At 42.5% G+C, this 17,288-nt stretch overlaps 1 protein-coding gene across 1 annotated transcript in view; it reads right to left on the bottom strand.

Moving 5' to 3' along the window:
• fer1l4 (fer-1 like family member 4) overlaps window positions 1-17,288 on the bottom strand; it is a 50,518-nt gene that overhangs the window by 10,675 nt on the left and 22,555 nt on the right. The window contains 28 exon segments of the mRNA XM_030135532.1: window positions 318-472; window positions 719-889; window positions 2,368-2,375; window positions 2,377-2,439; window positions 2,441-2,488; window positions 3,618-3,743; window positions 3,812-3,906; window positions 3,909-3,945; window positions 4,020-4,120; window positions 4,784-4,823; window positions 5,640-5,756; window positions 5,860-5,972; window positions 6,109-6,153; window positions 6,156-6,198; window positions 6,200-6,283; window positions 7,983-8,144; window positions 8,328-8,438; window positions 9,632-9,805; window positions 11,054-11,188; window positions 12,760-12,884; window positions 12,966-13,155; window positions 14,912-15,064; window positions 15,388-15,504; window positions 15,755-15,842; window positions 16,043-16,143; window positions 16,215-16,347; window positions 16,482-16,689; window positions 16,793-16,901. Coding sequence (XP_029991392.1) covers window positions 318-472; window positions 719-889; window positions 2,368-2,375; window positions 2,377-2,439; window positions 2,441-2,488; window positions 3,618-3,743; window positions 3,812-3,906; window positions 3,909-3,945; window positions 4,020-4,120; window positions 4,784-4,823; window positions 5,640-5,756; window positions 5,860-5,972; window positions 6,109-6,153; window positions 6,156-6,198; window positions 6,200-6,283; window positions 7,983-8,144; window positions 8,328-8,438; window positions 9,632-9,805; window positions 11,054-11,188; window positions 12,760-12,884; window positions 12,966-13,155; window positions 14,912-15,064; window positions 15,388-15,504; window positions 15,755-15,842; window positions 16,043-16,143; window positions 16,215-16,347; window positions 16,482-16,689; window positions 16,793-16,901 — 3,052 coding nt within the window.

Below are 17,288 nucleotides of genomic sequence, written 5' to 3'. Positions count from 1 at the left end.
TTTTTACCGTCTGACAGAGGAAGATATTAGTTCTTTTGGAAACTAGGAGAATTACAAAAATGTTGTGATATAGCATTAGATCCTGTTCTGATCAAATAAAAATCTATTTAGTATTTGTGCAGATTTCTGGTGTAATTAAATTCTTCAAGGAAATAATCATTAAAAAAAAAAGAAAAAAACAAAAAATTGCCTTTTTAACGGTATAATGATATATCGTGATATATCATATTGTGATCCTAGCATTGTGATTTGTATCGTATCACCAGATTCTTGCCGATACACAGCCGTAGTCCTATACCAGTGTCAGTCTGTCCTACCTTCAGGTACAGCGTCTACTGGGATCTTGAAGATCTTGTTCAGGACTTTGACCTCAGATGTTCGGTATTCAGGAGACGGGATCCCGTTCTTTCTGCAGAGCTCAGCCAGAATGGTCGATGGCTTCTTTGCGTCACGCCATGTGTTGTAACCATCGCTGCCGAAATAAATCATGTCATCATAGTAATAACAACGTTTCTCAGTGTTCATATTAAAGAGTCAAATGTCTTTACATTACTGATGAGGTAGTTTCGGTCATTTTGCAGTACTAGCATGTTGTAATATTATTCATTGTGGTGATACTATCATGATATAATAACAGTTTTGGCTCTAATGCGTTATACTTTTGGTCATAGTTTCTGTGCCACTGTGCATTGGTTTTAGTTGTAGATTTCGTACTAACGTGTCATAGTAAAGTGCGAGGCCACAGCTCGGTCGGTGTCGACTATAAAACCGGTTCTCCAGGTCGACCCGCGACTCTCCAATGACATCATCAGACCCGACCAGATCATGATCCAACACTTTGATCAGCAGCTCCGTCTCCAGTGGAAATGACACAGTGAGTTCAAACACCCTGAAAGAGGGAATACAGACAGGTAGGAACAGATGTTCAGACAGGTGTACAGGTGAACAGGTGTACAGCTGTACAGCTGAACAGGGTGAACAGGTAACAGGTGTACAGGTGAACAGGTGTACAGCTGAACAGTGAACAGGTTTACAGGTGTACAGGTGTACAGCTGAACAGGTGAACAGGTGTACAGGTTTACAGGTGAACAGGTGTACAGCTGAACAGGTGAACAGGTTTACAGGTGTACAGGTGTACAGGTGTACAGGTGTACAGGTGTACAGGTGTACAGGTGAACAGGTGTACAGGTGAACAGGTGAACAGGTGTACAGGTGTACAGGTGAACAGGTGAACAGGTGTACAGCTGAACAGGTGTGCAGGTGAACAGGTGTACAGGTGAACAGGTGTACAGGTGTACAGGTGAACAGGTATACAGCTGAACAGGTGAACAGGTGTACAGGTGAACAGGTGTACAGCTGAACAGGTGAACAGGTTTACAGGTGAACAGGTGTACAGCTGAACAGGTGAACAGGTTTACAGGTGAACAGGTGTACAGGTGAACAGGTGTACAGCTGAACAGGTGTGCAGGTGAACAGGTGTACAGGTGAACAGGTGTACAGGTGTACAGGTGAACAGGTGTACAGCTGAACAGGTGAACAGGTTTACAGGTGAACAGGTGTACAGGTGAACAGGTTGTACAGGTGTACAGCTGAACAGGTGTGCAGGTGAACAGGTGTACAGGTGTACAGGTGAACAGGTGTACAGGTGTACAGGTGAACAGGTGTACAGGTGAACAGGTGAACAGGTTTACAGGTGAACAGGTGTACAGGTGAACAGGTGTACAGCTGAACAGGTGAACAGGTTTACAGGTGAACAGGTGTACAGGTGTACAGGTGTACAGCTGAACAGGTGTGCAGGTGTACAGGTGAACAGGTGTACAGCTGAACAGGTGAACAGGTGTGCAGGTGAACAGGTGTACAGGTGTACAGGTGAACAGGTGTACAGGTGTACAGGTGAACAGGTGTACAGGTGAACAGGTGAACAGGTTTACAGGTGAACAGGTGTACAGGTGAACAGGTGTACAGCTGAACAGGTGAACAGGTTTACAGGTGAACAGGTGTACAGGTGTACAGGTGTACAGCTGAACAGGTGTGCAGGTGTACAGGTGAACAGGTGTACAGCTGAACAGGTGAACAGGTGTACAGCTGTACAGCTGAACAGGTGTGCAGGTGAACAGGTGTACAGGTGAACAGGTGTACAGGTGTACAGGTGAACAGGTGTACAGCTGAACAGGTGAACAGGTGTACAGGTGAACAGGTGTACAGCTGAACAGGTGAACAGGTTTACAGCTGAACAGGTGAACAGGTTTACAGGTGAACAGGTGTACAGGTGTACAGGTGTACAGGTGTACAGCTGAACAGGTGTGCAGTGTGAACAGGTGTACAGGTGAACAGGTGTACAGGTGAACAAACAGCTGAGACACTCACTCTCCAAACAACAGGGTTCAGCTGTTTGGGAATGTATCGGTCTTTGGTGTCCAGGCTCTGCTCTCCGGCTTGGGACTACCAGATATGGGTCGGCTTTACCATTTGGATCAGTGGGAGCCGACTACCGGTCGCCCTGCAGGACAAACAGTAGAACCCATAGTAGAATACAGAAACAATTTAACCCTATAACATCAAATGTATCATATTTGATACATGAGTTCTGAAGTCTTCTACATGATCAGTGTGATTTTTTTTTTCTTGAAAAACCTAATGTATACAATTACATACATGCAACCAAGGGTTACAATAGTTTGGGATTTTTCATTATAGTTTAGTTTTATTTAGTTTTGACTTTTTTTCTGTAATTCAGTTACTTTAATTAGTTTTTGGAGCAGGTTTGATCGTTTTTATTAGTTTTTGTTATTTTCTAAATGCTTTGTTTTAGTTTAGTTTTTTTTTAATATCTTTTATCTTCTTTGCCATCGTACTCAAATAAATCCCAGACAGGACTCTGCTGCTTTCTCCAACCTTTAGTCTCCAGGTAGAGTGGGGACCAGAAGATGACTGGAAACCACAAGTAACGAGAAGTGATGGACCGTTAAATATCATATGGTGCTGCTAGCTAAAATTGCTTGAGGGAAATAAATCGCTTTTGTATCAAGCAGACATTGACAAAGACGAAAACAAAGGGAATTTTATCCATAATTTTTTTACATGTTTTAGTTAATTTTGTAAACACACAATACAGTTTAAGTTAGTTGTTTTTTCTTTTAGTTTTTTTATTTATTTCAGTTAACGAAAATGTTTTTACAATTCTTGTTTTCGTCATTTCGTTAGTTTTCGTTAACGATAATAACCTTGCATACAATACATGGATAATCCACCAGGGGGAGAAATTCAGTCACCAGAGGCCTTTCCAGTGACACTACAAGACTGTCAGGAGGCAGAATTTTGCCAGTTTTGAAAAGGAATTACCCATTTCTCAGACATGTTCATGTTATATTATGTTTTTGTTTGTTCAAAAATAATAATATTTGAACATTGAGACCTGATGTATCAAATATGATACAAAACTGAAACTCATACATGGAAATTGATACTTGACAAAAAAAAAAAAAAAAAAGACTTTGGGTTGTTCAGAAGGACCAATAAAGGCTCCAGTTTCAAAGAACTGGAATTTTCTGTCAATGATTTAATGGTTCAGGCTTTACAGGGTTTAAAGGTCTAGAAATCTTTGACTGGACACAGACTCAGACCTTGATGATGTAGACTCGGACCAGGACTTTAATGGGAGAGTTCTTGGGAATCCCGTTGGTGATCTGACAGGTGGTGTCCTCTGCATCGGCTGCGTCGATTGGATAAACCAGAAAAGAGCCCTGAGGAGACAAAGGCAGGTGAGAAGAAAGAATAAGACACAGTGGACGTCTACTGTCCACTACTGCACCTTGTATTTCCCCATCAGCCTCTCGTCTTCATCCTCGTCATCTTCGTCGCCCAACGATCTGCCTTTATAGAGTGGGAAGATCTGCAGCCAGTCTGAAACTGGCTGAACTCGGTCTCCAGGTCTCCAGAGAAGAGCTGAACAGAGACAGGACATTCTATCAGCATCAGGTTGAACCATCAGCTGAAAAAACCACTGAATAATGTCTGACCGTTAACGTGGCGATGGTTTTACGTTTGGGAGGCTCCACCTCCACAACCACAACTTCCTCTTCTTCATCCTCGATGTTTGCCATGGTCATATTCGCTGCATCTGAACACAAACAAAAAAAACATTCGCTTTATTTACTTTGTTTATTTAATGGACATCATGTTCTGATTGGTTGTAAATGGTTAATAGAACAGAAACTGTAGATGCTTTTAGTTTTATTTCCAACATAAAACAAGTATTATGGTTTTATCTTAAAACTCAAAAATCACATTTGAAATAATTCATTTTTATGGCCAAAAAAGAGGTGGATTAAATTTTAATTTTTCACTTTTTATTCACAAGAACAGAAAAAAAGTCACAAGAAAACAGATACAAAAAAGGCCTGTTTTCCCAAGTGTTGTTTCCATGGAGATTCTAAAGCTTTTATTAAATAAATAAATAAATAAACAACAACATTGTAAAAAAAAAAAAAAAAAAAGTTTGTGACAGGATGAAATTTTATTAATATGAATGAGCAAAGGACCTAATCTTGGGTCCCTGTGGAACACCTACAGTTATCCAGACAATATAAATGTGAGTGAACCTGATTCTGTTCTTTGGTAATTATAAAGACCACTGTCGAGTTTAACTGACGCAGCCATCTTTTCTGTTTCCTATTGAATACATTCATCTTACAGAACATGAGGCAGATGAGTCTGACTGAAGAATATTTGTTCAGGTGACAGTGTTTACATTCTGTTACATTTATGAACAGGTAAAGCTCACCTGTCTCTGCCTGTTCCTCCATCTCCTCTTGTTCAGCAGCCTGAAACATGACAATCAGACAGGTTAACAGACAGGGAAATGTACAGGAGGTAAATATACAGGTAAACATAGAGACAGACGGGTAAACTGACTGACAGGTAAATATACAGACAGGTAAACAGACAGACAGGTAAATATACAGACAGGTAAACTGACACAGGTAAACAGACAGACAGGTAAACAGACAGACAGGTAAATATACAGACAGGTAAACAGACAGACAGGTAAATATACAGACAGGTAAACTGACAGGTAAACAGACAGACAGGTAACAGACAGACAGGTAAATATACAGACAGGTAAACAGACAGACAGGTAAATATACAGACAGGTAAACTGACACAGGTAAACAGACAGACAGGTAAACAGACAGACAGGTAAATATACAGACAGGTAAACAGACAGACAGGTAAATATACAGACAGGTAAACTGACACAGGTAAACAGACAGACAGGTAAACAGACAGACAGGTAAATATACAGACAGGTAAACAGACAGACAGGTAAATATACAGACAGGTAAACTGACACAGGTAAACAGACAGACAGGTAAATATACAGACAGGTAAACTGTACACAGGTAAACTGACACAGGTAAACAGACAGACAGGTAAACAGACAGACAGGTAAATATACAGGACAGGTAAACTGACACAGGTAAACAGACAGACAGGTAAACTGACACAGGTAAACTGACACAGGTAAACAGACAGACAGGTAAACAGACAGACAGGTAAATATACAGACAGGTAAACTGACACAGGTAAACAGACAGACAGGTAAGCAGACAGACAGGCTCCAGGTGGGCCTGTCTCACCTTTTTCTCCAGTTCGTGCATTGAGGCGTAGTATTTGGACCACCAGTCCCAGCTCCTCCTTCTCTGGTGGCTCTCCTCAAAGTCATCCTCCGTCTTCATCAGCTTCTTCAGGGGAGCCTAATGGGTTGTGGGCGGGACCAGGAGGCAGGAGGAGGGGTTAGTCACATCCTTTAATCCCATTGGTTGTAATAATGTCTGTTTCTACACTGTCTGGACGTACATTGACCAGTTTGACAGGGTTGATGGGAATCTTTGACTCTTTGATTGACAGGCCGCTGAGTCCAAGGCCTTTCACTGTGTTCAGAGGATCAATCTTCATTGTACTCTGCCTCGCTGCACAGACAGGTCAAAGGTCACACAGATACTATGACTCCCAGAATGCATTGCTGCAGAATATTGCACTTTCAGCATATAAACACATTGAAGTAATCCACTGAAATAGGATCCCACCTTCACCTGTGGGCATTACCTTTTGGTTTAGGCTCCTCCTCCTCCTCCTCTGGCTCCTCCCCAGCTCAGGGGGGGCATAGGCCATGAGGCTCTGGACCGCATGTGACCCAAACAAGGGCGAGTCTGCCAAACGCCCGCTGTTCTACGACGAACACAGTGAGAGGAGGGTGTAGGTAGGCCTGCTCCGGCAGCTCCTGATTGGACCAGACAGAACACAGGTGAACGATGCGTTCAGTGCTCCTGAGTTGGTGTGGAACCAGGTTAACATTAAGGTACATGAATTTAGCTAGTCTGGTAATGTTCCAAGATAACTGAAAAGTTATGGGGGGGGGGCAGATCTGTTTTGGCGGAGGTCTGCGCTCTCCGAGTGCTTTTCTTGTTTAAATATCACTTAATAAACCTTTAAAGTGTGTGCAAATGTGAGCTGGATGTAACTTCTACGAGTCGTTGCATAGCCTTATTATAACATTAAGGGTTTGTAGGATGTTTCAGTCTTGAAGTTTATAAGTTTATTCTAATTTTCAACATTTGTCAGAAAATTTACCAAAAGTCATCAAATGTGGCAGAGAAATTAAAAATAGTAGAAATTAAAATAGTTCCATTACTTATTGCATTTGCGACAGTAAACTATGACCTGCAGCCTGTTACGTTTCAACAGTCATTCTAACTGGTCCAAAGTGGTCCGGACTGGTTTTCACTGGTCCAAAGTGGTCCGGACTGGTTTTCACTGGTCCTAAGTGGTCCTGACTGGTCCTAAGTGGCCTTGACTGGTCTTCACTGGTCCTAAGTGGTCCTGACTGGTCCTAAGTGGCCTTGACTGGTCTTCACTGGTCCAAAGTGGTCCTGACTGGTCCTAAGTTTCTGATTCTGATTTGAATTGATAAAGCACTTTGTGACTCTGTCTGTGAAAAGTGCTCTGTAAATAAAATTTACTTTACTTACTTTACTTTACTTTAAGTGGCCTTGACTGGTCTTCACTGGTCCAAAGTGGTCCTAACTGGTCCTAAGTGGTCCTGACTGGTCCTAAGTAGCCCCGACTGGTCTTCACTGATCCTAAGTGGTCCTAACTGGTCCTAAGTGGTCCTGACTGGTCCTAAGTAGCCCCGACTGGTCTTCACTGGTCCTAAGTGGTCCTGACTGGTCCTAAGTAGCCCCGACTGGTTTTCACTGGTCCTAAGTGGTCCTGACTGGTCCTAAGTGGTCCTGACTGGTCCTAAGTAACCCCGACTGGTCTTCACTGGTCCTAAGTGGTCCTAACTGGTCCTAAGTGGTCCTGACTGGTCCTAAGTAGCCCCGACTGGTCTTCACTGGTCCTAAGTGGTCCTAACTGGTCCTAAGTGGTCCTGACTGGTCCTAAGTAGCCCCGACTGGTTTTCACTGGTCCTAAGTGGTCCTGACTGGTCCTAAGTAGCCCCGACTGGTTTTCACTGGTCCTAAGTGGTCCTGACTGGTCCTAAGTAACCCCGACTGGTCTTCACTGGTCCTAAGTGGTCCTAACTGGTCCTAAGTGGTCCTGACTGGTCCTAAGTAGCCCCGACTGGTCTTCACTGGTCCTAAGTGGTCCTAACTGGTCCTAAGTGGTCCTGACTGGTCCTAAGTAGCCCCGACTGGTTTTCACTGGTCCTAAGTGGTCCTGACTGGTCCTAAGTGGTCCTGACTGGTCCTAAGTAACCCCGACTGGTCTTCACTGGTCCTAAGTGGTCCTAACTGGTCCTAAGTGGCCTTGACTGGTCTTCACTGGTCCTAAGTGGTCCTGACTGGTCTTCATTGGTCCTAAGTGGTCCTGACTGGTCTTCACTGGTCCTAAGTGGTCCTGACTGGTCTTCATTGGTCCTAAGTGGTCCTGACTGGTCTTCATTGGTCCTAGGTGGTCCTGACCGGTCCAGTACGTACCACGTCCAGGTAGCGGACCAGCTCTTTGAAGTTGGGGTGTGTCTTGTAGCTTTCGATCTCCTCCGACTCCAGCTGACGTCCTGCACACTCCACCTTCACCAGGGGGCGCTCCACCTCAAACAGCTGGACCCGCTTTAGGTCCCGCAGACCCCAGAACAGGACCTGAACCAGCAAACAGTGGAAGAACCAGAGGGTTTTACTCAGCTTCACTCACAAAAAAAAAAGTTTAGACACATTAAGAGAGAAACCGACGACGATGAGTATAAATATGAAGTCCATGAACAGTCCTGTGTCTGTGGACACTGGAGTCCATACTTCACACTTTGAGTGTTTTAGTCACTGCACCTCGATCCTGAAGGTCCTCAGAACTGGTCGGACCCCCTCAGGGATCTCGTAGATCCTCTGCTCCTCCTCATAGGTCAGCTCCTGAGGGTCCACGCTGCTGGGGAGACACGGCTGCAACACAAGAGTTTCATTAGTTGGTTGATTGATTCCATTATTTCAAAGATACTATTATTAGGCAAGGGGTATTGTTTTGGTTTGTTTGTTTGTTTGTTCATTAACACTTTAGCAGCAAAACTATTGGTTCAATTCATACCAAATTGGGTTTACAGTGACCCAATGTGGTATGTGACCCCAGCGATTAGAATAGATGTCATTACATTTTGGTGAAGGTAGGTCAAAGTTCAAATTTTTTAGGATTTTTAAAATTCTTCCCATTTACCTATAATGGGCAAAATATTTGTGAGGGGCGGGGTTTGTTGTACCTGGCACCACTTGTTTAACTGAGTTGAAGTTAATTTGTTCTTGTCATTTAAACCAACCATCCATACTTTTATTTGTTCAGTTCAAAAGCTACAATTTCCAAAACAGGGAGAAACAAACACTTGATACATATTACATACATGCAATACATGGATAATCCACCAGGGGGGAGGAGTTTGTTCACTAGCCTCCTCAGACCCAGCTATGGGTTTTCTGTCCATATTTGTGGACATGAGTTTCACAACTTTATACAAAAAAAGAAAAGAAAACTGTCCACTACAAAGGACATTCCATAAAAAATTTAAAAACTGCATCTGAAAAACTGTGTATCATGATGTTTCCAATGTAGGGACTTATTTAGTAAAAAACAAAAAAAAGCTGGTACTGTGCTGACATTTCCTGGGTCTTAGGAGGATAAAGGCCTTTCCAGTGACACTACAAGACTGTCAGGAGGCAGAACTTTGCCAGTTTTGAAAAGGAATTAACAATTTTCTTAGACATGTCATGTTATGTTATGTTTTGTTTGTTCAAAAATAATAACATTTGAACACTGAGACCTGATGTATCAAATGTGATACAAAATTGAATCCCACACATGGAAATTGATATTTGAAAAAAAAAAAAAGATTTTGGGTTGTTCAGAAGGACCAATAAAGGCTCCAGTTACAAAGAATTGGAATTTTCTGTCAATGATTTAATGGTTCAGGCTTTACAGGGTTACAAGTCTAGAAATCTTTGACTGGACACAGACCCCAACCATCCATATTTTACTTATTCAGCTCAAAAGCTACAATTTCAGAAACAGAGAGAAACAAACATTTGATAATTATACTTCAGTAGAGTTTTAATTTTCTATTGTTGATTGATTGATTGGCAGGTGTCACCTCTCCAAACCCAGTGTAGTCCAGTTCAATGAGCTCGAAGGCAGCCAATAGCTCGCCAGCCGGAGCCTTCCCCATGGTGACATCATAGAACTGGAGGCGGGGCTTCTTGTAGAGCTGGTCTGCGAGTTTAAACTGAGGCTCAGCGTATGCCCGGCCGAGGGGCTTTGGACTGCCCTGAACGTTAAGACACAGAAAAACATATGAACACAGACATAAAGGTAGTTTATGTAGATGTTAACTGGTCAACATAGTTTCGTAGGGAAAGAAGTTTGGTTCCAACATGAGATCATTCCTTGTAGTATGTTAAGTGTAATACCACTGACAGCCACTAGATGCTGCTCTAAAAGCCCATGCTCTCAAAGACATACAAGGAACTTCTCCATAAAAATACTAGGGGAAATATTTTTCCAGGACTCTTTCAGGTCTCAATAGTTTTATTTGGAAATGTTTACACATGATGTGGTCTATTGGGAAATTTTTGTTCCACTGATAAAATCCAAGTGCGGTAGAAGCATTTATTTCTGCTGTGTTGAGCGTTGATTGACAGGTGTGATTGACAGCTCACTTGTCTGCCACATTAGATTTTTGGAGCTTCTGTTAACTGAACAAAACAAACTAGATATACTTACTTACTTAATCCTCTTCGCCCACTCTGGAGTATAACTAAATATACTCAGAAGATAATTCTAAAGATTTTGTCAAGTCACACACACAGGTCATTCCTTACATTCTTTTAACCTCTAAAAGGTTAGTGATGATGTATTGCTGATTGGAAATGGGTAAAGGTTAAAGGTTAACCGGCTTTCTTATCCCTGTAAAGAAATTTCGTCGCTGCATTTTACCCATAATGAACACAGAGTAGCATACCTAGCATTAGCAATTAGCATTAGCACATAGCACACATCAGGAGCAGTGAACTGTCACTGGAGACCCTCAGGGACCAACTCCAGACCTTCATCAGCACCGTGGTCAGGGGGGTTAACCTGAGTCCCCTTTTGTTCCCTCAGCCCACTGAAACCGAAAATCTGAGCTCAGTCTTCTAAAATGTGAAGGTGTTCAGATCATGCTCACTTTTATCAGCAGTCATGAGGGTATATTTTTAAAGGTAAAACATGCAAACACCAGGCACCAGGTATTAAAGTTAAAGAAAATGCAAATGTGGTCCATGAGCTGAAGGTAAACATACACATACATTTGCACCCTGAAAAAACTACACGGTCTCACAGATAAAAACCAGTTCTCAGTGGGTGAAAGTCTGCTAAGGTACTTAAACGTAGTTCTAGTTTTCTTCACAGCTGACCCAGAAATGGCTTTTACAGCACCAGATGTCAGACTTAACAAGCGAACAGAGACACCCCAGGTGGGCGGAGCTTAAATCCCTTCTGTCTCTATGCACGGAAAATGTAAGAGCAGCCTCGTTACCATGGAATCATAGTCGTAGATGCTGATGATGATGAGAGGCGGGTCATGTTCAAGCTCCTCCCTCGATCCCTCCAGCAGAACTCTGTCGAATAACAAACACTGACACCAAGCGGGGGAGAGCGTGTCCGACACCACCTGAAAAAACACATTAATGCAGATCTTTATAACACGTCAACGTCATGTGACTGGTCATGGGGCTCGGACAAGAGGGCAATAAACCAGAGACGACAGAATACCAATAAATTAATAAAATGTGATGTGGATGAAATGTCTTTATGTCCAGTATTTCGAAAACTGGAATATTTTTTATCATTATCCTTCTATGACAAGGTTGAAACTGTGAGTATCATTATTGTGACATAACTATGACAAAAATATAGTGGAATAAATGTAAACCTTTCATGCAGTGTCTTGTGTTGAATTTATTGGAAAAATCGTGTAGTTTCAGAATATAACATCCAAAAATGTGTATGACTTGTCCTTGTGTGACTTTTTGCATGATGTCCTGCTGAAAAGTGGAGCAAAATGACCCTTTTTCAGTGACAAATAATTTGAAAACCCATATTAATCCTGTTGCTGATCTCAAATGTTCATTTAACTGTCTTCCTTTGAACCTTAGAAGCATATGCTTATAGTCTGGCCTTTGAATAAGGATCAGTTTCAGTGATTTCAGTTCAAAGTCAGTGACGTCAGATCAGCCAGTTCCTCAGAAGACGTCCTGGGACTATTCTGTTTGGATTTTTAGGCTTCTAGGTCAGAACTGGACTTATAATTCTGTATGTAGAGTTGATATGATCATAAATCTGTATGTATTATACACCACTCTCTTTCTTTTTCTGTTGAGAATAAAGCATTACCCCGTAATTCAGTCTATTCTAATATTAGATCAGTCACATCATTACTTTTACTAACCCTACCCCCATCAGTTTTTAGTTTGTGAAAAAAAAAAAATACCATTGTAACAAAAAAAAAAAAAAAAAAACACTTGCATTTACTCAATTTTCAATATCTAGCCTCCAAAGTGTAATCCATTCTGCCCACCTACATGAGCTACAATTAGTTTAGATTATTTAGGCCCATTTACTTTCCTAAAGTGAGATCAAGTTTTTTTACAATGAAATTTTCATATTGGTTTTTGAAACTGCCACCAATTTATTAGATTTGGACTGGTTCTGTCAATGATGAAGCCAATGTAAGCAGCCACAATCACTTTAGGAAGGCTTCTATAGATCAATTTAGAGTTCAACTAATAAAACAACTCTTACACATGTTATGGAGGAATGCCTGATTGATATGTTTGTTTTAATTTCAGACTGACTGAATAGGGCTCAGATGCCAGACCAAAGCCATCCAGGGTGGAGGAAGGAAGGAGGGAAGGCCTCCTGGGAGGATTCAAAGCTCACACATGAACAGAAGAAAGCATGTTAGGTTGGAGTTTGGACAGAAATTCAGTGGTTAAATCCAGTAGAGCATCAGCCACATTTCATGTGTTTTTGTTTCAACCTTGTGTCAGTAAAGGCTCAGTGATTTGAAAAGCACAAAAGATTTTGCATAAATGATTTCAGATTCAGATTCCTGAGAAAATTTGACCCTAAACTGATATATTTTCAGTCCAGAACCAAGAACTGGAATTTTTGCCCTTAATGTCAGTAAAATGCCACTCAAACCTTGAACCCTGTCCTGTGTGTGTTCATCAGTCGACCTACCCTGGTGACCTGGCACTGTGTGGAGAACAGGACTTTGGCGAAAGGATCTGATAGGCCGTCGTCATCAGCAGCCAACAGGCCACGCCCCTGGTACAGGTGACATCTGAGCTGGAAGTACCTGCTGTCTGCACATGATCACAAACACACAGGTGTATCAGTCTGGTCCGGACCTCCTGATCCACATCTGATGGGCTCAGCTGACCCACCTTGACAGGACAGACTGACAGGAAGCTTCCTCATCCCTGCAGGTATGATCCTCAGCTCCTCCTCCTCCTCGTAGACCGGCAGGAACTCCTCCGGCAGAGAGCTCAGGGCCTCCTTACTATATTTAGCCAAACCGAGCCACAGGTAGACCTCCAGCTTCGCAAAGACCTCACCTGGTGGACCGCCTGGAGACTGAACCGACAAACAGAAACACAGATTCAGCACACATACTAATACTAACCCTTTTGTGCGCGGTGTTATTCAAATTCATATTTGCAATAATACTTGCAATAATTACTCCTAATTAGCTGTTTTAGCCTAGTATAGCACTACAACTGTAACATTTCTGCATGGATTTCAGATAACTTATTACTACTAATGTGTAACAGGTATCTTTGAGATTACATATTCCTACATCAATCATATCATTAGCCTCATTTAGGCCAAATTGTGGTATCTGCGTTGTGGTGTCAGAAACCAGTATTTTAATCAAAAGTATTCGGTTTGTATTCAGAAGTATTTAACTTGTATTTATTTTGCATGCCAGAAGTTATTCTTAGTGTCATGTGTAGATTGTACTAGAGTAACTAACTGTTTTTCCTGGGAGAGCCGCTACAAAAAGACATATGTGCCCATGGAAAGTTTTCAAAACGTGGAGGACAAAAAGTACACGTGAGTAGAAATGTTGGACATTCTGGGAAATAACCGACATATTCTGGGAAAAAGTTACACATTTATATATGATAAATGAATACTGGGAAATTGTTGCATATGTATATAGGCTGTCCAATCTAGATAGAGACCAGTTAAAACGTACCCTGTCATGGACAAAGACAAAAAGGTGGGCTCTAACATGACTGGAATAATATTCTAAATATAGTAAAAGGGGTGTGGTCTATAATTAAAACCCAACCTATTTTTGGGCAAATAAAATGGTCTCCCAGAGAGAAAAGTCAGTTGTTTCTGCAGATTTCAACTCAGTGTTTATTTTATGCATGAATAAACACTTTATGCAGCTTGAATTCTGTTCGATCTCCGACTTTGACTCGACTCAGTGTGCATTTACTGGACAAAGCTCCGCTACAAAGATTAGAGAGGACAGAGACATAAATTCAACATGCCAGAGGACAGTGTGGAAGAGCGTCAAAGGGACCAAAAAGGTCTCCCACCTGTGGCCGTAAATTTTACACAACAGCGTAACTTTACTTTCCTAACACTGCTAACATTTTTTATCACTGGCTACAACCTGAAAAGAATATGACTAGGGCATGTATGTGTGAGGCTGACAATATGTTTCTGTATGAAAAGAGGCTTTTGGACACTATGCTAAAAAAAATACATATATGATTATAGTCGTGTTTAAGACTGTAATATGTATCTCACTCAACATAATCCAATTGAACATGTTTAAGTCTTGTTTGGGAGTAAAAATCCCACTCAGTTTGAGAGTAATTAATGCATGAAAGGGTTAAATAGACAAACAGACAAAAAATCATGTCCATTTCATTGATGAAGAGAATCAGTGAGGAATTCTGTGGACTCTGGTTCAGGATAGACCAGAGGAACCACCACCCTGATATTTCAGACCTGAGACTGAGGAGCATCAACCAGGACAGAGGAGCTGTGGGCGGAGCTCATCCAAGCCTGGATTCTTCCACAGAGAAGTCACCTGACCACCTCAGTAACAGATCTACTCCAGCTCCCAGACTCTACTTCCTCTATAGATGTTGCGTCGCTGGGATTAAGACAATCAATGATGCTACCAGTTGAGGTCAGTAGAACTCTGACCTCACTGTTGACAGAGTACCACTTCCCCTCCTGGTCTCCAGAACCCCTTTAAGGTTGACCTAAACTCAACCTACACCTGGGTTTTTGCCTCTAAAACGGTGAAGGACGTGGTTAGCCTGTCACTTCGTCGTCTTCAGTGACTGAAGACCAGAGCAGGTACCTTCATATAGAGGGTCGTGACCCGGCCGCAGTCCCGCCCCCTCTGCTCCTCCACCAATGAGAATAAGACTGTGTGGGCGGGGATCCTGACGTAAGCCAACCGCTTGCTTCCACTCAGTAACCATAGAAACACATCTGGGATGGTGCTCTGAGGCTGTAGAGGAGAGAGACCACATCAGAAAACCAGAAGAGCACTCAGAGAGCGCAGACCTCCGCCTAGGCAGATCAGTGCCCCCCCGATCACCACCAAAATTGAATCATTTGTTCCTTGTGCCACTATCAAAATTTCCTGAAATTTTCATCCAAATCCTTCCATAACTTTTTGCGTTATCTTGCACACAGACAGACAGACAGACAAACCAACACCGGCAAAACCATAACCTCCTTGGCAGAGGTAAAAATATAAATATGAAAAGTACACACTGTGACCTCTGACCCCTGTGTGAAAGCCCCCACCCCCACCCTGTGACCTCTGACCTCTTTAGCCAGTAGGTAAAGCTTCTTCAGGAGCTTCCTGCCCTCAATCAGTCGCTGTTTGGCTGTTCGTCTGGTGATCCTCCGCCGAGCCCTCACCGCCTGCCTGGCGATCAAAACCTGGAGACAGACTTTATTTAGTTTTTATTCCGTTTAGATGATAGAGCTTTATTTAGATGAACTGACTATTTTTATTTAGTTAACTTTTCTTTAGTTTGACACATTTTAAACTTGTTCAGCAGCGGGAAACCTAAACTATGATTTTAATTTTTTTGTTCTTCTGTATTAAATGTTGTAAGTAATTCCACTGGAGAACAGACACACCTGGACAGTTAGACAGGTGAGGAGTCAGACAGGTGATCAGACTCACCAAGTTCTTCTTGATGAACTCTTTCCTGCATCGGTCCAGGTTGTTTGGACGAGACTGAGATTTCTTTTCTGAGAATGCACTGAAATGTCTGCAGAGACGCAACATTTTTTAATGAAAGGAACCACGTTTCCATAAAACTTCCATTTATTTCAAGACAACTTTTCAAAACATAGGTCGACTATTCTCATAATCTATTTATGTCGTTATCTGTAGTACCCGTAGTTGTAGCCTAAAATGTGTTTTGTGAGGATCTAAATGGACAAACCAAACACAGCAAGAGGTACCGACTTGCAGGAGGCGATGAGCTCCAGCAGAACCTCCACCAGACGCTCCTTCACATTACTCCTCGGCCTCCGTAGGAGACGCTCCACCTCATCCAGTCCGATCTCCTGCAGACGGGGATGAGATGTTAGTGAATGTAACAGTGACACTGTCGGGGCTCAGTTCTCGCTCCTCTCACCAGTCTGTTGGCCATCTTGCTGAGCCAGTTGGCCTGATGGAGGCGGACGCTGTGGTCCTCGAACTGACTCCATGTGAAGAGACAGGGCTTCTGTCTGAAGGACGGCGGCTGCAGAGGAATACACCTGAAGGACCTGAAAGACAGACAGAAAACACACCTGAAGGACCTGAAAGATGGACGCAAAGACATATTGTACCTGGATGATGGTACATTCTATGGGTTCTGGTCTTCTTACCTGTGGTACTCAGTGGGTTCTGGTCTTCTTACCTGTCGTACTCAGTGGGTTCTGGTCTGAAGGCAGCAGACACAGATCTGTTCTCAGGTTCTGGACTCTGGACCTCGTCCCGGTCCAGCTCCTCCTCTGACTCCAGAAGACCCTGAGTCTCTTCGTTCAGGTCTTCTCTGCTCCTCCTCAGGTCCTCTTTGCTCTGACTCTTCTTGGACTTCTTTACTCCCACTGCCTTCCCATAATTCCCTGGTGAAGACAGAACCGCTCAGTCTGGAGTCGGATGATGCGATAAAACCTCAGTGAATATGAACTTGTCTGCTGTCGGCTTTCATGAGGATCTGGTGTTTACCTATGGACAGTTCAAAGGTCAGGGGTCGGGTTCCTACAGAGGGGTTCATCTTGGTGACTTCAAAAAGAGATGCAAAGAGTAAGAAGTCCTGCTTCTCTCCCAGGAAACCCTGTGGAAAAAAACAGGATCAGCTCTGAGACTCCGCCTCCCCTGACAGGTGGTTCCAGGTGTTTCAAACACATGTACAGCAGCTGTTTTTCACCTCTAGACTGAACTTCCACATGTTTATTCAAGACGCATTGATCTGTGTAAAGTTAAAAGGCTTACAGAGGTCGAATATGGTGACGTTAAATCAGTGGTTTCCAACCTTTTTTTTAGCTTGTGACTCCATTTTAACATCACAAATTTCTGGTGACCCCAGACATTCAAAACAGAGACTTTTTTTGTTTTTGCGAAAATTAATTAGTTTTTTATCATGTAATAATTTGCTATATTATGTTGCAAATAAACATGAATTTTAGAGGACATTTAGTCTATATAATGTCTATTATTGTGG

Source organism: Sphaeramia orbicularis, chromosome 5 (genome assembly GCF_902148855.1).
Source record: "Sphaeramia orbicularis chromosome 5, fSphaOr1.1, whole genome shotgun sequence".
NCBI classification, from domain to species: domain Eukaryota; kingdom Metazoa; phylum Chordata; class Actinopteri; order Kurtiformes; family Apogonidae; genus Sphaeramia; species Sphaeramia orbicularis.
This window is presented reverse-complemented; position numbering and strand designations above follow the sequence as displayed.